The following is a 25365-nucleotide window of genomic DNA, read 5'->3' on the forward strand; positions in this document are numbered from 1 at the left end:
ATTCATGGCGCGTTTGTGCAGGCCCCACGGGGGGAGGGACCCCGGGCGCTGCCAGCCGCGGGCCCCGTGTGCCACATCGGCAGGTCCGAGGCCAGGGGCGCGGCGGGGGGGGCAGCGGGGGCCCCAGGGGGAAAGCGCTCGGCTCCTCCCGCCAGGCGGAGCCGGGGCTGCGGCGTCCCTCAGGGCGGCGGGGCGGGGCCGCCACGTGGAGGCCCGCCGAGTCCGGGAGCCGCCGCCGCCGCCGCCGCTGCGTGAGCCTTCCCTCGGGCGTGACGTCAGCGGCGGGGGGCGGGGCCTCTTGCGGCGGGGCGGGGGGGCGGGGCGGGCCTCGGGGGCGGGGCCTCTGGAGGGCCGGGGCGGCGGGGGCGGGGCCTCTGGAGGCCCGGGTTGGCGGGGGCGGGCCTCGGGGGCGGGGCCTCTGGAGGGCCGGGGCAGCGGGGGCGGGGCCTCTGGAGGCCCGGGTTGGCGGGGGCGGGGCCTCTGGAGGGCCGGGTTGGCGGGGGCGGGGCCTCTGGAGGCCCGGGGCGGCGGGGGCGGGGCGGGCCGCTCGCGTGAAGACTCGCGCCTCTACGTGGCCCGGGAGCAGACGGCGCCGGCGCGGGCAGGGAGCGGCGGGTAAGCATCCCCCCGGGCCGCCGCCTCGGGGCCGGCCTCCCGGGGTGCGGCTGGGGGAGGAAGCGGGGGCCGGGGGGCCCACGTGCGGCCGAGGGGCCTTCCGGGGCCGGGGGTGTGCGCGCGCAGGGCTGCGGGGGCCGGGCCGGGGGGCGCCCCCATCCATCCTTCCGGCCCCAGCGGGGGTGCCCGCAGCCCCCAGAGGCCGCCGGGGGAGGCCAGAGCGGGTCGGGGGCCTGCGCCTCCCCGCAGTGGGGCAGCCGGGGAGCCCCGCACCCGGGCCCCCTCGGCCAGTCGCCCCCAGGCCGGACTCGAACTCGGGTCTCCCTGGCTGCAGGCCCAGCCCCCTTCCCGAGCGAAGCCCTTACCGGCCGCCGCGGGCGTCCACCGCCCGGCCCCCCAGGGTGGTATGGCCGGCGCCAGGCGGGTGCCCGGCGTGTGTGCGTGCTGGGGCGATCGAGCTATCTAACATGTGTGTATATATATATATATATATATATATATATATAGTATATAAAGTTGACTTAAAAGGCAAGGCATTGCACTAAATACAGTTATCCATGTTTAAAAAGTTGGCTGCTAAACGGAAACAGTTACTCTGAATTATGGCCATCCATCTACAGCTGTCCAGAGGTATTATCAAAAGAATAAAGATTCCAAGGGCCAGAGTGCAAGGATGGTCACTCACATTAAATATGGTCAACCACATATGTGTCAAAAGTCCAAAAGATTGTCACTGTCTATATACACATATGTAAAAAAATACAGGCTTCAAGAGCGGATTGAAAGAATGCTGATGGAAGTCAATACAGTAAGGAATGCTGAGCCACCAGGACGTGGCACACATGCACAGCGTGGTGAGTTGGTCAGCTTGGATGGATGCTGCGACCTGGCATAGACAAAGCCATCCACATCCAGAGGAAGAAAGCAAAACAAGAAAACTGCAGAATATGAATGAGTACTGCTTTATTTTATTTTGTTTAGGTTTTTTTGCAAGGCAGTGGGGTTAAGTGGCTTGCCCAAGGCCACACAGCTAGGCAATTATGAAGTGTCTGAGGTCACATTTGAACCCAGGTCCTCCTGACTCCAGGGCCCATATTCTATCCATTGAGCCACCCATTTTTTTAAAAAAAAATCTCTTCCTATCCCATGGTCTTCTTCCTTTTTTACTTAGATCTAATTCCTCATACAGAAAATGACTAATATGTAAGCATCCTTTAAAAATGTACATATAGGGGCAGCTAGGTGGCAGTGGATAGAGCACTGGCCCTGGAGTCAGGAGGACCTGGGTTCAAATGTGGCCTCAGACACTTCATAATTGCCTAGCTGTGTGACCTTGGACAAGCCACTTAACCCCATTTCCTTGCAAAAAAAAAATAAATTAAAAATAAAAATGTACATGTACAATGTTCCTTAAGACTGTTCATCCCAAGGAGGGGCTAGGTGACACAGTGGATAAATCACCGGCCCTGGAGTCAAGAATACCTGAGATGAAATCCGGTCTCAGACACTTAATAATTACCTATCTGTGTGGCCTTGGGCAAGCCACTTAACCCTGTTTGCCTTGCAAAAAAAAAAAAAAAAAGACTGTTCATTCCTGAGATGAGAAGGGTGGGAAGGAGGTGGGGAAGAAAATTATGTAATTTATAAACAGGCAGGTAAATGAATGTTGAAAAACTTTCATAGCATGTAATTGGAAAAATAAAATATCAATAAGAAAATAATTTTAAAAAGGATGCTTAGAAGAAATGCCATTAAGGAATAGAGGAGAGGCAGGGAATGACCTCATGGAGTTGTTGGGATTTGAGCTGAATCTTGGAGGTAAGTCAGGGAAATTAAGGTAGAGATGAGGGGGGCAAAGTATTATTCCAGGAATGGGAGCTAGCAAGTTCAAGGATCAGAAGGAGGTAGTGATTGCTTCCAAAAACTGCACAGAGGCCATGGAAAATGATTATATAGAATAGATAAGCTCTTGACTACACTTTTTTTAAAAATTCCCTCAGGTAGTTAACATTTATCATCAGAGATTTTTCCATAACATGAGGCTTATAATGAATGGTTTTATGAGAAGATTGGGAGTAGAGTTCAGAGCTCCATTTAAATTCCTGGGATAAGGTCATTTTGTTTTGAATCACCTAAAGAAAGGAGTTGAGAAATAGTCAGTTTAGTTAAAATATCAGAAGCAATTTTTTAGACGTAAACTAAGTACATATAGCTTTTGTTGCAAGGAACCAGTCATATGCTTTAAATAGACTTGAGACTTTGTCTTTTTTTTAGGTGGTTTTTTTTTTTGCAGGGCAAATGGGGTTAAGTGGCTTGCCCAAGGCCACACAGCTAGGTAATTATTAAGTGTCTGAGACCGGATTTCAACCCAGGTACTCCTGACTCCAGGGCCGGTGCTTTATCCACTGTGCCACCTAGCCGCCCAATTTTGTCTTTCTTTATTAAGGGTAGAGGTAGATCTTTTGGTACAGTGCCCTCATTTTACTGTTGTGGGAACTGAGACCTGTGGGATGACCAGGGTAGTAAACTGAAGGGCCAGCTCCAAGCTCAGGTTCCAGGCCTCATGGCTCATCTATGTATATATTCACTATAGTTTTGTCACATTGAGGGAATTTCAGAATTTCAGTAAGTCAGAGCATAGTTTATTGGAAAGAGCACTTGATGGTGAGAGTTAAATAGATGACTTTTGGTCTTGACCTCTTTCTAATCCTGAAGCTTTGGACAATGAATCTCCCTGTGCTTATTTTTAAATGTAATTTTATTTTTCTTATTTTGTTTTGAAATGTACTTTTTTCTCCTTTCACTTCTCTTCATGAAACAGAGAGGAAAAACAAAACCTTTGTAACAAAAATGTGTAATTATACTAAACAAATTCTGACATTGGTTACTGCTTATTTTCTTTATCTGAAAAATGGGAATAAGAAGCAGTATAGTCTGAGGCAGTGACTTGAAGAGTCACCTTTGGAACCAGGTAATCTGGGCAATTCCTTTAAGTACTCTGTTCCACAGACCTCCAGGGTGGCAAATTTCAGTTTCAATAACAGTTGCAATTCCATATTTTTTGAGATTACCAGGAACTCTCTAACTGTTGAAATCTTAAGTCTTCACCAAAAAAAAAAATGTATGTATATGTGTCCATGTCCATACATATAAATATACACACATAAATGTATATTATGTGTATATCTATCCATCCATATATATATATCATAATGCCTGTCTTACCTGTCAGGGTTATCATGAGGGTCAAATTCAAATTCATTCAGCAACCACCATTAGCTGACTGACACATTCAGGGAGCACTAAGGGGTGCAGGAATACAGATAGTATGTTCCATGTTCTCAGGAAGTTTATGTTTAGGGTGGACTTGGGCAATCAGATGTGTTCCCAAATCTACAATACTATACAGTCTTTGTAGTGCAGAATAGAAAAGCAGAAGAGGGATCACAAGAACTCTTCAAGGTCCAAAGACTCTTGGATGATTTTTTTTGTCTTCATATTTTTCTGTACTAACAGTATTTTTTTTTTATGTCAGCAAAACTTTGTGTTGAAAAGGACTTCCCAGGCCTTTTAGACCAAATCGTACATGAACAAGGAACTCTTCTATGACATCCCCAACAAGTGGTTTGTCACCTTTCTCTTGGTTGCTTCATTCAAGGAGGAATAGAGTGCTATACCACTTTTGGATACTCTGTATTTAATGAATTGCTTGGAAAAGAATTTCAATTTGAGGGTGGGAGATTAGGGACATTTTATGGAGAACTGATATTAGAGTGGAACTAAGAAGTGCTTAGGATTCCAAGAGATAGAGATGAGATGTGGGGGAAAGGACTTTTTGGGCATAAGGAATGGGATGAGCACAGGTGTAATGGAGGAATATGTAGGGTATAGGTAGAACTGTTTGGCTGGAGCTTATCTCAGTAAAAAAAAATCAGTCTGAGATTAGGTAGGAAAGATAAGGACGTGTCAGCCTTGAATGGATTTGAGCTGGGTCTTGGAGGAAGGGAATTTCACTTCAAAGAAGCAGAGAGGACTTTTTAAGTATAGAACATGCCAGGAGCAATAAAGAAATTGAAATGATTTCGGGTTCTGGGTTTAAAAGTAAATTGGGTATTTACTGTGAGACTATATTATGGAGAGCTTTGAAAGTTAGTCTCAGAGGAGTTAAATTTAATGCAGAAACCAGTAGGTGGCAATTATAGGTTCTTGAGCAATGGATGTCATGAAGAAAATGCTGTTTTAGGAAAATTATTTTGACATTTTGTGCATTCTGATGTAGGATGGATTGAAAATATAAGTTTACAAGTAAAGGACTCTAGCATTCTGTTGTGGTTATCTGGGGTGAAGTAGTAAGGGCTTCAAGTAGTTGAGGATAAATGCCAACTAAAATCACTTCTTTTGGGGGGAATCCTTTCCCAACTCCTCTTTTCTCTCTTATTTCCTATTTTATCCTTTGTAGAATTTCCTTTGTATATATTTGTTTGCATGTTGTCTCCTCATTAGACAGTAAGCTCCTTGAGGAAACTCTTTATATCCCAGTGTGTAGTGTCTAGATCCTAGTAGGAGCTTAATATTTATTGATTGATTTAGAAATACAAGGATTACAGGTGGAGGCACTCACTTTACAAATGAGGTAACTCAGGCCAAATGTGAAAAATGGTAGTAAAGAGCAGAGAATTTTGCTACATTGTAAGGAATAATGAATAATAAAAAAAATTCAGAGAACTCTGAGTAGACCTGTATGAGGATGAAGAGCAAAGAAAATCAGAAACAAAAAATAATACAAAGTCAATGTAGAAAAGCACAAAAATCAAGTGATTATACCCCTGTGAAAGTTACAGAATACATTCTTCTCATGTCTTCTGCCTTGGGACAAGAGTAGTCCATGAGTCTATTCACTATTAATTAACAGTCAGGGAATTTATTAAATTTCTATGGGCCAGATACTGGACTAGGTCCTGAAGATGTATCCTATAGAAAGACCATACTTCTGAATTAGATTGAAGGGCCAGAGAGTGGGGAGAGAAGACTGAAGAACAAACATGAGCTCAGAGGATTCAGCACCGGTGAAAAGCCCTTAAAACATTGTTATGTCTTGTTGCTGCAGCAAAGCCAGATGATTAAAGTGCCCAGGCTGCACTGTAATTTTATTAATTATAGTTGTGGGAAGCAACTCTCATATGGAATAAAAAGACACTTAGAGAATTTATTCAGTCCACTGATCTTAGCTTTAACTCATCCCTTATGCATTTTTCCTTATGTTTAGTTTATTTAGCTCAAGTAGTTAGTATGTGATGTTTTTAAAGAATCATACAACTTGAAGCTAAAAATAGTTTGTAACCAATTAATCTAGGACTTGAAGACACGCTTCTTTTGCTTTCAGTAACAAGTCTTTCCCTGTCTCCCAACAATAACAAAAACAACAACAAAACTCTTTACCAGGTTCACATAGACTGGCTTTCAAGGAAGGATGAGCAAAATGAAGGGAAAACATTGCTTTTTTAATAGGATGTTGGTTTCTAACCTCATATTTTTTATGTTGTATTATATTCCAGGTAAAGTTGTAGGTCTGATTAAAAAAAAACAACAAAGAAATGGAGGAAGAGGTGACTTGTGTTGGGACAAAGAGGGTATCCATTACAGGAATGGTAGGGGAGCTTGGACAAATGCTTGGAGGTTGAAAATAGATGGACGTGATCAGGTTGTAACTAGAAGTCTGGTTTAGTGGTAATGTAGAATATATGAAAAGGATTCATAGGAAATAAGAATAGAAAAGGAGCTGAAAAGCCAGCTTTTTTATTATTATCCTGTCAGTAGGATAATCATAATAATTACTTTTGAGCTGTGGAATAAAAGGGTCAGGCCTCCGCATTTGGAAGTGTACTTGAAGGATAAGCTAGAGGGGAGATATTTATGAAGTTTCAGCAGCTATTAACTCCTCATTTTCTTTTGTTTTTGTATTCATTTAAAACATTTTTACTAGTTAGAAATTGTTAAAGTTATATAAATTGACAGTTTTCAAGACAAGAAATTCAGGTTTTCTCTAGCTATATGAAAAAAATGTTTTAAAAACTACTAATAAGGGGCGGCTAGGTGGTGTAGTGGATAAAGCACTGGCCTTGGAGTCAGGAGTACCTGGGTTCAAATCTGGTCTCAAACACTTAATAATTACCTAGCTTTGTGGCCTTGGGCAAGCCACCTTAACTCCATTTGCCTTGCAGAAACCTAAAAGAAAAAAAAGAAAAACCTTAAAAACTACTAATAATTAGAGAAATTCAGATTAAGAGGTTCTATCTCATCTCTCAAATTGGCAAAGTTGACAAAAAAGGAAACTTTTCCTTTCCCTTCTCTTTTCCCTCATAAAGATAGTCACTATGAAATAAGTATCATTTTTATATACTATATAACTTGTATAGATTTTAGAGAGTCCATTCTCTCCAATCTCTTCATTTCTGAACCCTTGTTATGATTTATTTAAATCATTCATCCATGTTATGTACATTCAATAGGTTTCTTCTCTAACTATATCCTAATTTAAGCAATACATACACATAAATATTTAATTCATTTTTCTTATTGTGAACCAAATGTTTTCATGTTGTGTTTCATTAAAAAAAAGAATTGTTTTGTTTTTGTTTCCCAGGTTTCTAAATGGAGAGTGCTTTGCAGAAGTAAATTGAATTTAAAATATTTTGATAGTAGTGCTATTAGGATGATATTCTCTTCTGTAAATATCCAACTCTAATGTCTTATCAGAGCAGGGAGATAATCCTGGTTCTCAAAAGCTATGCCAGTATACAAGCTCTGGCAGCTTCTACCAAGTTGGAGAATTATTCTTTCTTTTTTTTCTTTCTTTTTTCCTTGGTTTTGTAATGCTGTATTTTGTTTGTATATCCTGTCAATAAACATTTATTAAACACCTACCCACATGGCAGACTTTGTGCTCGACTGTGAGGATAGAAACTTAGAATCAAAAACAGCCCTGTCCTTAAGGAACTTACATTCTACTGAGTCATCTCCTGTTTGATCACAAGATGGGGAATTTCCCAAACTCAGCAATTCTTTATCTTAGTAATATTTTATTTTTCCCATTTACATGTAAAATCATTTTTAACATTCATTTTTTATAAATTTTGACTTCCAAATTCTCTCCCTTCCCTCTATCCTACCCTCCTCTCAGAGATGGTAAGCAATCTGATATAGTTATATTTGCATATTCATCTAAAACATATTTCATAGCAGGAAAAAGGAAGGCAGGTAGGCTTCAGTTTATATTCAGACTCCCATCAGTTCTTTTTCATTTTGCAGCAGGAGTCCTTTGGGATTGTTTTGGATCATTGTATTGCTGAGAATAACTGTCATTCACAATTGTTTATTTAATAATATCGATATTACTGTGTACAGTGTTCTCTTGGTTCTCACTCTAGTCTGCATCAGTTCATGTGAATCTTTCCAGGTTTTTCTGGTCATCCTGCACTTCATTTTTTATAGTACAATTTTCCATCACAATCATGACCTGTTCAGTCATTCCCTGGTTGATGGACATCCCCTCAATTACCATTTTTTGCTACCATTATTTTTTTTAATTTTGTTTTGTTTTTTTAATATCTTTTTGGGATACAGACCTAGTGGTGGTATTGCTGGATCAAAGGGTCAGCAAAGTTTTATAGGCCTCTGGACAAAGTTTCAAATTGTTCTCTGGAACATGTCACAGTTCCCCCAACAGTGCCTTAGTATCCCAGTTTTCCATATTCCCTCCCAACATTCATCATTTTCCTTGTCTGTCATATTAGCTAATCTGCTAAGTGTGAAGTGGTACCTCAGAGTTGTTTTAATTTGCATTCCTCTATCAATAGTGATTTAGAATAATTTTTCACACGACTTTAGAAAGCTTTGATTTCTTCATCTGAAGACTGCTTGTTTATATCCTTTGGCCACTTTTTATTTGGCAATGACTTGTATTCTTATAGTTTGACTCCATTCTCTATGTATTTGAGAAATGAGACCTTTATCAGAGATACTTGCTGTAAATTCCCCCCAGTTTTCTGCTTACCTTCTAATTTTAGTTGAATTGGTTTTATTTGTGTAAAATGCATTTTATGTATTCAGAATGATCTGTTTTATATTTACTAAACAAACTGGAGAATTTTTGAGTCCACTCCTGATATAGTGAGGAGAGCCTCATTCCCATTAAGTTAGCTACTTAAGTAGTGAATGCTTTGATTGCAGTGCACTTGCCCTCAGACTTGCCTATCTCCCTTTAACTTATTCAATGGGAGGAGTGGAGTGTTACCCAAGGGAAGCAAAGCATGCTAAGAGCCACAATTTATAGACAGACTATAACCTGTTGCTATTCTATGGGAGTTTTGTTTAGTGAATGAGTCCTAGAAAAACTGAACCTCACAGATAGCAACATTCTCCTTATAAGAGAAACCAGAAGACCTAAAGAAGTTTCAAAAAACACCAATAAGAGTAGCTGACAGAACCTTCTTGAGTGGTAGATGGAGAAATGTGTTTTGTCATCTTCCTAAATTCAGTAAAAAACATTTTCATTTTCAGTATTCTTAGTCCTCTTTTTTTTACAATAGATTGACTACAAGAACTATCTAACTATATGCTACAGAATCTTCTTCATCTACTAAAATTTCTTATCATATATTTTGACTCTTTTTTTCAAATATATTCTAACTGCATGTAAAGATAATTTTTAACAGTCACTTTTTTGGTAAAGTTTTGAGTTCTGGGGGCAGAGCCAAGATGGCAGCATGAGTGCAGGAATTCCTGGAAATTCATCCCCCCCAAAACTCCAAATGCCGTCAAATTATGACTTTAGCCAAAAATCAGGGGTACAGAATCCCCAGAAAGACCAAATGCGACAATGTCCCAGTCCAAGACAACTTAAAAAGATCCACAGGAAAGGTCTGTTTCACCAGGACCAGGGGTCGGAAGGAGCCTCAGCACAGCCAGGCCACAGCCAAGCTGAGCTGACGCAAACCTGCTCCAGCCTTCCAGGAACAGCCTGCAGGGTTCCTGGGTCTGTGGCAGAAGGGGTGGTTTTCAGACTTCTTGGTCTAGAGATTGCCAGGAATGACTTGAAGGGGTGGTGAGAAAACTCTGCAGCACCAGAGTGAGTGTAGAATCCTGGCCAGCACCTACCTTGGAGCAGCCCTGTGGTGGGAACCTGCAAAAGGAACCTGCAGGGCCATCTGGCACTTCCAAAGCACCCAGCCCACAGATGGAAGGAGGGTGGGGAGAGACAGCCAAGATTTCTCTGCTATTGGGCAGGACTTTGCTGTTTGTGCCCACTCAGATTAGGTCACAGTCTGGGCTCCCATGCCACCACAGAAGAATAAGGACCCTCTTCACAGCTCTGGAGCAGAGGGGAGGCCTGTGGTCATCCACAGACCAGAGCACAGGCAAAAGAACAGTTAGAGCCTCTCAGAAGACCTTGGAGGAATTAAGGAGCCCTGTGGGGTGTCCCCCCACCAAAACTTTGGAAGTGCAGTAAATCAGTCATAGACTGAAGAAATGAGAAAACAACAGAAAAAGAAGAACCTGACCATAGGCAATTATTTTGGTCCCTTGGAGGGTCAAAATACACACTCAGAAGATGACAGAGTTGAAGCTTCTGTATCCAAATCCTCCAAGAGAAGTAGGAAATGGGCTCAGGTAATAGAAGAGTTCAAAAGGACTTTGAAAAACAAATAAGGGACATAGAGGAAAAATTGGGAAGAGAAATGAGTGATGCAGGTAAATCATAAAAACTAAGCAACTTGGTTAAATAAATACAAAAAATACTGAAGAAAATAAAAATAGCATGTTAAAAACCAATTTAGTTAGACCAAGTGGAAAAAAAAGCATCACAAAAGGCAAATGAGGAGAAGAATGCCTTAAAAAGCAGAATTGGCCAACTGGAAAAGGAGATGAAAAAGCTCTCTGAAGAAAATAACTCCTTCAAAGGTAGAATGGAGCTAAAGGAAGCTGATGACTGCAAGAAATCAAGAAATAGTTAAACAATACCAAAAGAGTGAAAAAATTAGAAGAAAATGTGAAATATCTCATTGAAAAAACAACTGACCTAGAAAACAAATCCAGTAGAGATAATTTAAAAATTATTGGGCTACCTGAAAGTCATGATCAGGAAAAGAGCCTAGACTTCATTTTTCAAGAAATAATACAGCAAAATTATCCTGAGATCCTAGAAGCAGAGGATAGAAATTGAGGAAATTCACCTCCTGAAACAGATCCCCAAAGAAAAACTACCAGGAATGTTATAGCTAAATTCCAATACTCCCAAGTCAAAAAAGAAAATACTAAAAGCTGCCAGAAACAAACAATTCAACTACTGTGGCTCTATAATCAGGATTACACAGGATCTGGCAGTGTCTACATTAGGGCCTCATAGGGCTTGAAATATGATATTCCGGAAGGTAGAAGAACTTGGTTTACAACTGAGAATCAACTATCCAGCAAAACTGAATATGTTCTCGGGAAAAGATGGTGTTTCAATGAAACAAGGGACTTTAAAACTTTCCTGTTCAGATGACCAGAGCTGAACAGAAAGTTTGATCTCCAAGTACAGCACTTAGGTGAAGCATAAGAGAGAGTGGATAGGAAGGACTTATTATGAGGAACTTAATGATATTGAACTGTGTGTATTCCTGCATGGGAAGAAGATACTGATAATTCATATGAACCTTCTCATAAGAGTAGTTAGAAGGAGCATATATAGATGAGGTACAGGAGGGAGTTGAATATAGTGGTACAATATAGTATAATGATGGAGTCAAAGTGCTAGGAGGAAGGAAAGGAGAAGTAGAATGGGCTACGGTATTTCACATAAAAGAGTCAAGAAAAAGCTTTGGGGGGGAAGGTGAGGGGGGGAATGAGTGAGCCTTCATTCTCATCAGAAATGACTCAGTGAAAAAATAATATACACACTTAATAGGGTATAGAAATCTATTTTACCCTAGAGGAAAATGAGAGGAAAGGGATGGGATAAGGGGATTGGGGGAGTAGGTGACAGAAGAGGGGGAAAGTTTTGGGAGAGGGTACTCAAATACAACACACTTCTAGCAGGGACAGAGTGAAAGTAGAGAGAGAATTGAATAAATGAGAGTGGAGAGGATTAGAATGGAGGGATTATGGGAAAAGATATCGAAGCAACTTCTCTGGTGAACTTATGCTAAAAAAAGCAACTCATCCCAGAGACAGCTGATGAAATCTCAACACAGACTGAAGTATACTTTTTTTTCTCTCACTTTAGTTCTCTTGAGGTTACTCTATCTCTTTTGGGGGGAGGGGGATTTATGGTTACTTTCACAGCAAGATTATTGTAATAATATAAAATAAACAATTAAAATTTTCAAAAAAAAAAGTTTTGAGTTTCACATTTTTCTCCCTTCCTCCCTCTTCCCTTTGACAGTGAGTAATCTAAATGGGTTATTACATATATAACCATGTTAAACATTTCCATATTAATCATATTGTGAAATAAGAATCTGAACAAAAAAATAGATGACAGAAAAAACATAAAACATTTTAAAAATTGAAAATAGTATGCTTTGGTCTGCAATCAGACTTTTTCTGCATTCAGTTCCTTCTCTAGATGTGGATGGTATTTTCCATCACAAGTCCTTTAAAATTGTCTTTGATTATTGTACTGCTGAGAAGAGCAAGTCCATCATAATTGCTATTAATTTGTTAAATATTCTTCTGGTTTTGTTCACTTCACTCAGCATCTGTTCATGCAAGTCTTTCCAAGCTTTTCTGAAGTCTAGCTGCTTATTATTCTTAGTCATCCTTTTTACCTGGCTCATGATGACAAAAGGAAATAGATCATAAAGTAGATAATTGGAGTAGTACATGGACCAAGACCTGCAACAGCACTTGAATTAGTTGAGTCCTCAAACCAAGTCAGTATGTGCCGATGACTGATGTAAAAGTGGTCAAAGGGGAAGATAGCTCCAATGTCAAAAACTGATGTTCAGAATCAGTAAATGAAAGCCTAAAACTGTACCATGAGAGTTGGAAGGCTTTATCACCAAAAATTGATTGTATCTTTTTAGATATGAGATGTTAATGTTGTGGTTGTGATTCTCAGAATCAGTGGGATCTATTCAGTCAGATCATCAGCTTAGGTAGAGAAATTGGCATGACTAATACCAGATTTGAAGAAAGAATAAAGTGAGAAGATGGCCATCTCTACCCCAACCTGCTTAATGAACTGGTGACTCAAAAAAAAAAAGTACTCCCTAAGGAAATAAGGAGGTAAATATAGCTCAAGCACTTAATCTCTTTGTCAGGTGAAACAACATCATATCCAAGGCCAAACAAATTTAGAGTGCAAATTGTTAAATCTTATGGAGCAGCAAGAGGACTGAAAATTAACATTGCATTATTACCCAGAACACTGAAAAACTATTAAAGGGCAGATAATCTGGTAGAAAGTTTGGTGTGAGATTTAACCAAACTAGGACAGCCCCAAAGTATGCATTGATAGAGAAAAACAATTGTATGTGAAAGAGTAGGGAATCTTTTGGTATTTTTATCTATATCTATATTTTCATTTACAATAGGGGAATCATTACCACTACCATCTCAGACCCAGTATTCTGTGTAAGAAAATGACAATGACTGCACTTTGCTTATATTTTGTTGCTCTTTTAAGTCTTCCTATCCTTATTCTCTCCCTTCCTCCATCTATTCACCTTTCTCACTGCTGCCTTGCTATTCTTTTTATATTTCACCATATGGTGGTACTCCCCCAAATTAAAAATCTTCCTTATTAGTGAGAGAGTAAAATTAAAATTCCGTTGTCTAACATTCAAAGCCCTTTATAATTTGGTGCCACCAAAAGGCCTTCTGGCCTCTTCTTCTGCCTCCTCTTCTCAGGATACTCTGTTTACTGATCACCCTGACTTTGTCCTGCCTTCTGTACACACTGCAATTTACCCCTACTTGCCCCTTACCATGGTTTTCCTTTTCCTAATTAAAAAATTACTGCCCAACATTGATTTTTTATTTTTATAATTGCCTACAATTTTCTTTTTTAGTTTTAATTTTATTGCTGTCTTTTGACATGATCACCATCATGCTTCAGGTTTGATGGCCTCTCAGATCTCCTTTAACTCTTATGATTTGATCATTCTTTAACCTGAATTTGTCTATTGGTGTTGGATCCAGAAGGGGTGGGGGGAGCATGAAAAATCTGATTCATTCTTGCTCATCTTTAAATCCTTAAGTGCTGATCTCTGGGATAGTGAGGAATGAAGCAGCAGGATGAGATGCTTTTCCCATGAAGAGGCTTAGAAGGAAGCAGCAAGTTATAACAAACTTTTTTTTTTCTTTGTCTAAAAGAAATAGAACCTGCAGATAACTTTGATCAGTCCAAGCCTCTCAGAATGTTGAGTCACGTCGTTAGCAGCTCTGGCTATCGGCCCCTCAGCCGTTGCCTCCTCTCCTGGAACCGATCCACAGCTGTCTCCAGATCACGTATGTATCTTAACCTCAGAGTCAGATGAGGGGCTCAGGGAAGGAGGGCCTGAGGAAGTGGGATTGGAGGGGCAGTGCAGAGGAAAGGAGAATTTCCATCCACCTTGGATGTGACTTCTGAAGACTTCCTCTCTGCTTTACTTATGTTCCTTTTCTTCATTTCTGATTAATTCCCTCTTAGATTTCCCATCTCTCCCATCCCCAAGGCTCTTTTTTTGGGCCCTTTCTATGAGTGATTGGTCTTGCCTTCTTCTTCACTGTGAAGACCGATGTTATCCACAGACCACAGAATTTTATTAGAATTGGAAGGAACTTCACCAACCATTTAAATCAAACCATATCCCCAAAAGAATTTCTATTATAGCATACCTAATAAATAATTATTTGGTCTCTATTTGGATCCCATCAGTAAAAGGAATGCACTACCTCCTGAGTTGCTCTAGTCTACCTTTTGATAGTGCTAATAGTTGGGAAATTTTCCTTTATATCAATCATAAATTCACCTTTTCCTGTTAATTCTCTCTGTGACTAAATAGACCAAGATTAATTCCTATTCTATGTGACAGCCTTCAAATGCTTGATCACAGATATTCTCCCCCCCCCCCCAATGTTATTTCTTCATGTCTAATCCTGATATGGTGTGGATTTAAAGCATTGTCCTCACTGACCTTCTTCTGATCAGTGGCCTTCCTAAACTCTTATGTTCAGAATGGATTAGAGTATTCCAGCTGTTTTTTGGCACTTTCTTGACAAGTGTAGTAAGTCTAAAACCCCCCTCATTTCTACAAGCTGCCAGGCCTGTCTTCATTCAGGATTTCTTTCATTTTTTAGATATCCTATCTCACTTTTGCTTCATTGAGTCTCAGAGCTGGAAGGCATCCCAGTGGCCACCTCACTCCAACATACCCAATAAATGCTCAACCATCCTGTGCTTGCAGACCTCAGAGAATGGAGCCCACAAACCTTTTGGGGGTGGTGGTGGTGATGCTTTGGACTTGTGACTTCAGACTTTTTCAGTAGTTCTCATTATTAGGAAGTTTTTCATAACCTGAAATTACTCTGCAGTTCCTACTGATTGCTCTGAATTTTGTTCTCCAGGCTGAAGAAGGCACAGGACAATCCTCACTTTTTTTTTAGGTTTTGTTTTGTTTTTGCAAGTCAAATGGGGTTAAGTGGCTTGCCCAAGGCCACACAGCTAGGTAATTATTAAATGTCTGAGGTCGGATTTGAACTCAGGTACTCCTGACTCCAGGGCTATGCTCTATCCACTGCACCACCTAGCCACCCCAATTCTCCACTTTTTTATTCATCGTGTCCTTCTTATCAAATACTAAGCTGTTATGCCTCCCTGAATCTTCTCTTCAGGCTAAAGAAACCTTCAAGCCAACTTTCCTGGGATACAGACTCATGCTGTGGAAGGAAACATCCAAAACCTTGGATTTTTTCCTAATACAAACCATCTCCTCCATCTGTCAATACCTCATTCATTTCCCCTTATTTGTAAAACCTTCCTGTATTTTCTTCCCATCTTTTTTTGTTTGCTGTACTCTCAGAGGATCCTTCTTGGAAAGGCTAGCCCCTTCCCTGGAATCTGTAATGTTATCCTTCTTATTTCCTTTTGGAGCTTACTCCATTGATTATTCTTTCTTTGACTATCATCTTCAGTCTTATATATTGGCTCCTCTTTTATGGGCAATTGTCTGTACTTATGGGCAAAAGCCTGATTGTCTGTACTTCCTTCTCCTTAAAAAATTCCTTCCCTCACTCCTACCTTAAGCATACATACATACATCTCTTCTTCCTTTCACTACTAAATTCCTAAGAGAGTAGTTTGTGCTCATTACTCCTACTGAGCTTTCTAATTTGGTATCCTTTCTACTATTCTTGGGCAACAGCAACAGCTCTCGTTTTTGATCTCTTAATTGCCAAATTTGGTGACCTTTATTATTAGTCTTTATCTTTCTCGATCTTTTATCACTGTCAGCACTGTTGGATGTATTGTCCTAATTTGACTTCTGTAATACTGCTTTTTTTCTTCTCCTATAATCTACTTTATTGATTCATTATCTTCATTCTGTCCCCCTATATGTGAGTGTTACTGTTACCAGAGATTCTGTTGTTCTAGTTGTACTTCTTAGCTCCTGCAGGGGCTTCCCTAAAACTAAATTTCTTTTTTGTGCCTTTTATTTTATTTCTTTTCCTCAATTATATGTAAAAAAAATTTTGACATGAGATTTCCATAATTTTGAGTTCTAAATTCTCTTTCCTCTCCTCCCCCTTCCTTGGAAAGGCAGGCAATTTGATATAAATCATGCTTGTGAAGTCATGCAAAGCATATTTCCATATTGGCCATAGTACAGAAGAAAGCAGAGACTAGATAAAAACAAACAAGAAAAATAAAGTTACATAAATTATTCTTTTATCTGCATTCAGACTCCCTCTGTGATTTCTCTGGAGGTGGATAGGCATTTTTCATTATAAGTTCTTTGGAATTGTCTTGGATCTTTGTATTGCTCAGAATAGCTAAGTCATTCATAGTTGAACTTTGTATAATATTGCTCTTAACTTTTTACAATATTCTTCTGGTTCTGCTCACTTCATCTTGCATCAGTTCATGTAAATATTACTGTTTTTCTTCTTGTTATTTCTTATAGCATAATAATATTCCATCATAATCATGCACTATATTGGGGGCAGCTAGGTGGTGCAGTGGATAGAGCACCATCCCTGGAGTCAGGAGAACCTGCGATCAAATCTGGTCTCAGACACATAATAATTACCTGACTGTGTGCCCTTGGGCAAGTCACTTAACCCCACTGCCTTGCAAAAAATTTTTTAAAATGCCCTCCTTTGGGGCAGCTAGATGACGTAGTGGATAAAGCACCGGCCTTGGAGTCAGGAGTACCTGGGTTCAAATCCGGTCTCAGACACTTAATGATTACCTAGCTGTGTGACCTTGGGCAAGCCACTTAACCCCCATTTGCCTTGTAAAAACCTAAAAATAAAAAATATTAAAATGCCCTCCTTTAAGACGCAGCCTGGGAACTTTTTCTTCTGTGTAGCAGATCTTGCCTGATGGACCCTCCCTTCCATCCTAGTTGAAAGTGTTGTTTTCCTCCTCAGATTTTTCTGGAGTATGGTATCTGGAACTTTCCCTGGTCCCATTATATCTATCTTTTATTATACTTAGCTATCTGTATATCATTTCTTATGTATACTTCTTAACTATGAAATTTTTCATCTTCATACACCTAGATAGTAGATATAATTATAACCTATTAAGTTTGTAAAAAATGTTTTTCAAAAGATTTGAATTTCTTGTTAATCTTTAATTTTTCTTTCTCTTTTTTGTTTAATAAATTTTGAATGATTATTCATTCTTTAAACCTCATTCTGACCTTAAATAAATGCTCCTCTAAGATTTATAAGCTTTACTGATTGATGCTAGTCAGGTGTCAAGAAAGACTATATAAAAAAAAACCCAATAAAGGCAGGTGGAAGAGATGTTGATTTCTCTAGCATTTCTTATACCAAACAAAACATTTGCTGTTTTAAAAAAGTTGATAACATCTCACCCATATTTCTTGTATTAAAAGCAATGTTAATATAAATAGAATTATGAATTTTCGGTCACATTGTCCAACCTTTAGCCTTTATTTCTCTGTAGTATTTAACTTTCAAATGAACATTTCTTTGTCAGGAAGCACACAACTTTATAAGAAACTCTGTTCCATTTCTGAGTGGTCTCAATAATTAGGAATTTTAGCTGACCAGTAACATTCAGATCATTGAAAGAAAATGCTTCTGAGGGTTAAGAATGCTCCACCTTAACAATTTGGTTGCATGTAAGTCAGTGACAATCCATTGAAAAGTGAAGGAAAAGATGTGAGTTTCCTTTCAGAACTCTTCACCTCCACCCCATCCATGTCTTGCTTTCATGGTTTCAGCTTTGAATATAGGGTCAATGGGTCACTGTGACATGGAGGAAAGTTTCAGATGGAATGACCACAGTTTTCTTAGTTCAAGAAATAATTATTTAACATATGCCATGTAGATCTGGGAAATCCATAGACAAGATACGGTTACTGTTCTAAGTTGTCTATGTATAAATGTGTTATTCTTTCATGTTTTATGTACTGTATGCTTTTATGATATCTAGAATTGAACTCATGCTTGTTAATAATGCTCTAGAATTGAACTCATGCTTGTTAATAATGTTAGAAATATATAGTATAGTGGCAGTTCAGGAATGTCAATCAATCACAATAACAAAATTGTTTGAATTAGTGATATTGAACTTGCAGGATTCAAACCATTGTTTTTTAGAGCAGGAAATGGCTGTTTTATTTGACTTGTATTTTGTTGGCAGGAGGGTTGTTTGTTAAGGATATTATTTTCCCCTGATCTCCAGATTGTCTCATCCAACGACCAGCTTTCAGACCTAAATTTTCTCGTTCTTGGAGCAACATTCCCTTCATCACAGTACCCCTCATTCGTACACATGGCAAGCCCTTTGCCCACCGGAGTGAGCTAAAGCATGCCAAGAGGATTGTGGTGAAACTTGGAAGTGCTGTGGTCACGCGAGGGGATGAATGTGGTCTGGCCTTGGGGCGGCTGGCATCTATTGTTGAACAGGTGACTACCAACACATACACACCTTGTGTCCTTGCTGCCTAATATACTATGCTCCAGTTATCATTGTTAAGGTGAAAAAGACCAGCTCAAAGAAACCCTTCCTAATTCATAGTTGAGGGAGCAAAAATGGATAATTCCTTCATCAGTATAGACCATAGAGGTAAAATAAGTAAATGAGAATCAATGTGAGCAACATCATAGGATACCAGATGCAAAATGGCATTACATTCACAGATAGCATTACATCCATTCAGTTCACTTCCTATTTTGATTCCTCAGAGAGAAGCACTATATGTCAACAAAAGGTATATTTATTTAGGTGTTTTGGGGTTGTTTTTATTTTTAAATGTGATGATAGAATACATTTGAATCTTCCTAAATTTCATCTAAAAGTCTTAAAGGAGATATTTTCATTAGGTTCTTATGTGAGGAACAATATCTAAAGTGAAATTGGTACACAAGATTGTTCTTTTGTTCCTTTCTCACAAGCAATTGTTGGTCTCTTCATTGTCTACTCTCAAGATGCTTGTTGACACAGTGTCTCCTTTCCCCTTTATCTGCATCTCCATCAACCCCATCAAGTTCCTAAATCTTACAATTCTTCTGCCTGTCCCCAGTCGTCTATCCCTTCCTATTTCCTAGATTCCTTGCCTGCATTAAATTTGTTCTTTGTTGCCAGTGTGACTTATGGTCTCTTGATCTCACCTTATCTCAGTCTGTCCCTCCCTCCCTGAACCTTGAGTCTTTTCATATCCATTTCTGGGGAGCTTCCTACAATTTTCTTCCTCTTCTGTTGTTCCCAATATGGAGAGAGTTTCAAAATGCTGCCAAAACCACCCACTATTCGTGGATAGCACATAATCCCACTTGAACTTTCCAGACTATTCTTGTTCCTGCTACTATATTTTTATTGACTATCTTATTTTCCACAGCAGCTATTCTCAAACGTTTTCCTTTTCTCTTCTTGCTTACCACGATACCTCTTTATTCTTGAATCCTAAAACTGGGCATTCCTCAGAGTTCTAGTCTTGGCCCTCTTTCCTTCTTTATCTCTGTTGTTTGCTCTCACATAACTTCACTCATTTCAACCACCACCTCTACACTGATGACTCTCTAGGTCTTTATCCTCAGACAAGAACCATCTTCTGAGTCCAGGATCCTTAGACATTCCACTAGTATTTCAAATACAACATATCTTCAAACAAGCTTATTATCTTTTTTTTTTCCAAGACCTACTTTTCCTTCTGACTTAATTATTTATGCAGTGGTAACACCATTTCTCCAATCTCTGGTATTCATCATCTTTGACTCTCCTTTGCCTTTGTTGTCTATTCAATCAGTTATCAAGTCTTACTGATTTTACTGCCAAAGTTTTTTCTCATATCAGCACTGTCCTCTTTATTCCCACTGCCACTACCTTAGAATAAGTTTGTGTTGTGCCACACTGTCTGAACTATTTTAGTAACTTAAAATGTTTTATTGAAACCTTTCAAACATTGATATTAACATTCTTCCTCTCCCCCTTTTCCCACTAGTAGAACCCTGCCAGCTAACCGTGTGTAGTTAAGTCAAATCAACACATTGGCTATGTCTTACCTCTGCGTAGAGAGGAAAGAGAAGGTGTATTTTGCCATTAGTTCTCTTTTGTTAAGATTGGTTATTATATTAATCAGACGTGATGTTTTTCAGTGTTTTATGTTATTGTAGCTATTATATAGTCTTCTGGCTCTGTTTACTTTTTTAAATTTAATTTTTTCAGTTAACAAAAGGTTTTTCTTGCTTTGAATATGTATTCAAAATTTGTTATTTTTGTGTGTGCAATATCTGTTTGCATTTATTTGCCACATTGGTTCACCCAATTGATGTAAACCCTCTTTTCTATTTTCTTTCCTTCCTTCCTTCCTTCCTTCCTTCCTTCCTTCCTTCCTTCCTTCTTCCTTTTTACCTTCCTCCTTTCCTCCCCTCTCTTTTTCTTTCCACAAAAAAGTGTTTCTGGAGATACTTTTATATGTGGGGAACTTGTCCCTACATTTTTGACTTTTGGTCTTACTAGGACAAAGAGTATCTGTAGTTAGTGACTTCTAGTATAGTTCTAGTATCTTCTAGAGCACTAGGTCCAATGCATAGTTCTACCAACAATATACTAATATTCCTATATTCTCACAACCTCTCCAATATTTGCCATTTTCTTCTTTTGTCATTTTTCGAGTTTTATGGTGTGAAGTGAAACTTTTGAGTTTTTAAATTTGCATTTTTAAATCGGTGATTTGTAATATTCTTTCCTATGACTTCTGATAACTTCTATTTCTTTCTATGAAAACTACTTGTTCATAACTTCTGGCCATGTACCAGATGAGAAATGTTCTTTGTTTTATATATTTGTATCAGTTTTATATATTTTTTGGATATTAGACATCAGATATTTGATGTGAAAAATATTTTTCCTCTATTAGTAGCTTCTCATTATTCTAGCTGCATTGATTTTGTGGATTTAGAACCTGTTGAATTTTTTTATAAGGGTTTCTTCTTTTTTGCAGCTGATCACAATTTGTTCTCTTTGGTTTGTCTTCAGTAACAATTAGGTATTCTACAGTTATCAAGGCTATGCTATATCACTGTACACTTGATTTGGCCTAATTTCAACTCTCTACCCACTTTATTGATCCTCTCTCAATCTCTGGTTTACTGACTGCTTAACTTAACAAGCTCCAGTGACCTTTCTCCTTTTCTCTGGGTAGGAGGTAGACTCAGTGAACTTGACTTAAGCTTGGTGTGATGTCTCAATCATCATCAAATCAACTTTTTAATTTCTGTAAGCAGCCTTGTCATGTGACTTCAAGCTTTTTCTGTTTTCAAACTCAGCACAACTCCAAAAATGTTGCCTTTGAAACTTTCTAGCAGCTAATTCTTTTTTCTTCATATATCAAGTAGCTGCCATCAAGTATGGGACATCTGTCATGTTTCAGACCTAGATATCCCATGTTTCTTGTTGAAGAGGATATGTATTGGGGTGGCTAGGTGGCACAGTAGATAGAACACTGGTTCAAATCTGGCCTCAGACACTTAATAATTACCTAGCTCTGTGGCCTTGGGCAAGCCACTTAACCCCACTGCCTTGCAAAAGAAAAAAAGGATATGTATCCTTTCTTGAGAAAAGTCTAAATCTAGGCCTTTGGTTCCAGTGAGGCTAAGATCGGGGAAGGAATCTACATTTATGTGTTAAAAGTTATCTGTTTTCTTTTATGATAACTTCTATTCCTTGTATAAAAGTTACAGTAGATTCCACATTGATCTGACTAGGTGAACATCTCAAAACTTTTCAGTAGTTTCCAGTTCACTAACACTAAAATCTCTTCTGATTGTGTGACTGGGCTAAGTTTTTAGATGCTGGCCACACAGAGTTTGGAAAAAACTTCTCAAAGATATCCATTACTGCCAGGGGATATGATGTACTCAGAGTACAGTTTGAAGTAAGGACTCTTCAGGTCCCACTTTGTGGGATTCAGCCCCAGTTGTCTCCACCTGGACTGCTCTTTGCTTTCACCTTGACAGTCTCACCACCATGTGCACATGCACTTTCCCATGTCTAGATCACCACCTACCCACTTGCCCTTTTGGAATTCCTACCCATCCTTTCAGTCTCACAGGATGCCTCCTTTTAGAATTTCCTTGAGTTTCCTCTCCTCAGATCAATTGATAATTACCTGTCCTGGTTTAAATTAAACATGATACTTCCCCCCCATTCCCAAACGCACTTAACACCCATTTATTATGACTCGTAGATGCTTGTGTCTATGTCATATCCTCTGCCAGATGGCCAGCTCCATGAGGGCAGAAACTGTGCTTTATGTGACCTTTGTGCCCTCATCTGCACAATTCAGACACACAATAAATGTTTAGACTTCAGGAGAGGGACTGAACCCATGGCTTCACTGATAGTGGGAACTCCCAGGTGAGGAAACTGCTTCTATCAACGCAGATCACTACCATCTCTGAGGTTTGGAGTACTGAGGAATGCCCAGGCTCATGCAGCTAGCTCCTGTTGTCTGTGGAGCTAGGTGTGACTACCAGGCTGGTCTGCCCCAGTGTTGAAGTCTGTTCTCTTCAGTACTGATAGAGTTCTTTTCATGCCCTCAGCTCTGTGCTAGAGACTTGGCATGAATGACTTTGGGCGGTAGTGGGCAGACACATAAATGAAGCCTTGATGGTGGACAGAGGGTCCCCCCAATAGAGAGCTTCAGGGGTTTTGTTTCACCCTCACAACCCCATTATTGGCCCCATCTTACAGGTGAAGTCACTGCATAACAGAGTTTAAATTACTTCAGGGTTTCAAAAATAGTAAGTGGCAGAGCTGTGACTAGGACCACTCTTCTAAACAAATTAAATGATGCAGTATTTGATTGCATGGCAAAGCTGGTGGACCAAGCAGTAAGGCCTCTAAGAATTCAAAGATTGGGAGGCCTAGGGTGATGGATGTAAATGAGAATTTTCAGAGAGGGCTTTTTGGAGGAAACAGAGATTGAGCTGAATCTCAAAGGACTATTGAGTCTTGGACAGTAAGAAGGGGGGAGAACCCTTCAGACTGGGCATGGACACTGATGTGGGGATATGGAAGAAGTCAGCTTGGTAGGAATATACAGTTTATGCTGGTGGGCAATGGAAATTAAAGTTAGAGAGCTTTAAAGTTTGCAAAGCACTTTATGTGCATCTTCCCAAACAATCCTATGAGGGAAATTCTCTATGTGTTGCCTCCATTTTACAGATGAGGTCACTTACTCACAGCTAGTAAATAAATCTCAGAAATGGAATTCCAACCCACATGTCTCCTGAGGAGAGCGCCATGCACTGTTATGAGGTGACATGATAGACCAGGATTTCTTAGCTTTTTTTGGCAGTCTGATATAGCCTGTGGACACAAATTCAGAGTAAGTTTTCTTAAATGTTTAAAATACAAAGTATAGGATTACAAAAGAAACCAATTAAATTGAAATAGTTATCACAGTATTAAAAGTTCATACAGGGGGCGGCTAGGTGGCGCAGTGGATAAAGCACCGGCCCTGGAGTCAGGAGTACCTGGGTTCAAATCTGGCCTCAGACTCTTAGTAATTACCTAGCTGTGTGGCCTTGGGCAAGCCACTTAACAAAAAACATAAAAAAAAAAAATTTTCATACCCTTTTATAGAGGTTCTTGAAGGTCAGTTAAAGGAGGGGAAAACAGATACTGGAAGTTTTTTGAACAAGAAAGTAACATAATGAAAAGAGTTTAAGATAAGGAATCTGGCCATCCAACAAAGAAGGATTAATTGGAAGAAGAATCTGGAAGCCCTCATAACATGCTGCTAGATTCCTTATAGTAAATCCAGTAAGAATGGCAGGAACTAATAATCACTAAATTGGATAACACTTAAGAATCACAAAGATTTTCTCAGTAAAATAATGGTACAGGCACAGGTCAGGCATTAGGTAGCCTAATAGTCTGGGCACTGACTAGATTTCTTGTGCCTAGGCCAAGACAGGAAGCCCCAGTCCTGGACTGACCCTAGACTCTCCCTGGACTGACCATGGACTGGGTCCTAAACTGACCCCGGACTGGTTCTAGATTGGCCCTGGACTGGTTCTAGGTTGGTCCTGGACTTATTCTAGGTTGGCCCTGGACTGGTTCTAGATTGGTCCTAGACTGACCCTGGACTGGTTCTAGGTTGGCCCTAGATTGACCCTGGACTGGCCCTAGACTGACCCTCAACTGATCCTAGATTGGCTCTAGGCCAGGATTAGTTCTGCAACAACAACTTTAGGAGACTCCAGAGGTAGGTATAGATGAAGAAATGCTTTTATGCTGAGGGGGAGATTAAATTATGGAAGGAGGAGTGGGACTAGCCTTTGCTCTACCATGAGGGTCCCTGCCTTTGGCCTCTTATTTTAGAGCCAATGCCCAGTCCAGGCCCACTGTGACAGTGGGAGAGGACTCTGGGCTTATTTCTCCTCTTCCTGGCAGGTGTCTGTGCTCCAGAATCAAGGCCGGGAGATGATGCTGGTCACCAGTGGGGCTGTTGCCTTTGGGAAGCAGCGACTACGTCATGAAATTCTCTTGTCTCAGAGTGTGCGGCAAGCCCTGCACTCAGGACAGAATCAGCTGAAGGAGATGGTGAGTCCTTGGGAGCCCTGAGAAAGCTTAAAGATGTCCCCTTGCCCTTCCTCATGATGCGCTGTCTTGTGGATCTCTTGCAGGCGATCCCTGTGCTGGAGGCGCGAGCCTGTGCAGCTGCTGGGCAGAGTGGGCTGATGGCGCTTTATGAAGCCATGTTTACCCAGTACAGCATCTGTGCCGCTCAGGTGAGAGCCATCCTGCTGCCCAAACAAAACTAGGCAGGGAGAAGCAGGGAGGGAGAGGGCAGCATTTATTAAACACCTGTTGGGGGCTAGGCCCTTCCTGAAGCCCTCTTCAAACATCATCTCATTTGACCCTCACAACAACCCTGGGAGGGAAGGGAATGGTATTATCCCCATTTTACAGTTGAGGAAACTGAAGCAGGCAGAGACTAGGCCAGCACTACCCAGCAAGGAGGCATCTGAGGTCAGATTTGAACCCAGGTCTCTAGTTTGATCCTGTGGGGCCCCCAC

At 40.2% G+C, this 25365-nt stretch overlaps 1 protein-coding gene across 2 annotated transcripts in view; it reads left to right on the top strand.

Annotated features, from left to right (window-relative positions):
* The first annotated feature begins 564 nt into the window (after window positions 1-564).
* ALDH18A1 (aldehyde dehydrogenase 18 family member A1) overlaps window positions 565-25365 on the top strand; it is a 69783-nt gene continuing 44982 nt past the window's right edge. For both annotated transcript variants that reach the window (XM_074233323.1, XM_074233324.1), the window contains exons 1-5: window positions 565-615; window positions 13975-14109; window positions 18521-18744; window positions 24740-24889; window positions 24973-25077. In XM_074233323.1, coding sequence (XP_074089424.1) covers window positions 14019-14109; window positions 18521-18744; window positions 24740-24889; window positions 24973-25077 — 570 coding nt within the window. In that variant the 5' untranslated portion in view covers window positions 565-615; window positions 13975-14018. The remainder of the gene's footprint in view (window positions 616-13974; window positions 14110-18520; window positions 18745-24739; window positions 24890-24972; window positions 25078-25365) is intronic.

This window comes from Macrotis lagotis, chromosome 4 (assembly GCF_037893015.1).
Source record: "Macrotis lagotis isolate mMagLag1 chromosome 4, bilby.v1.9.chrom.fasta, whole genome shotgun sequence".
NCBI lineage: Eukaryota > Metazoa > Chordata > Mammalia > Peramelemorphia > Peramelidae > Macrotis > Macrotis lagotis.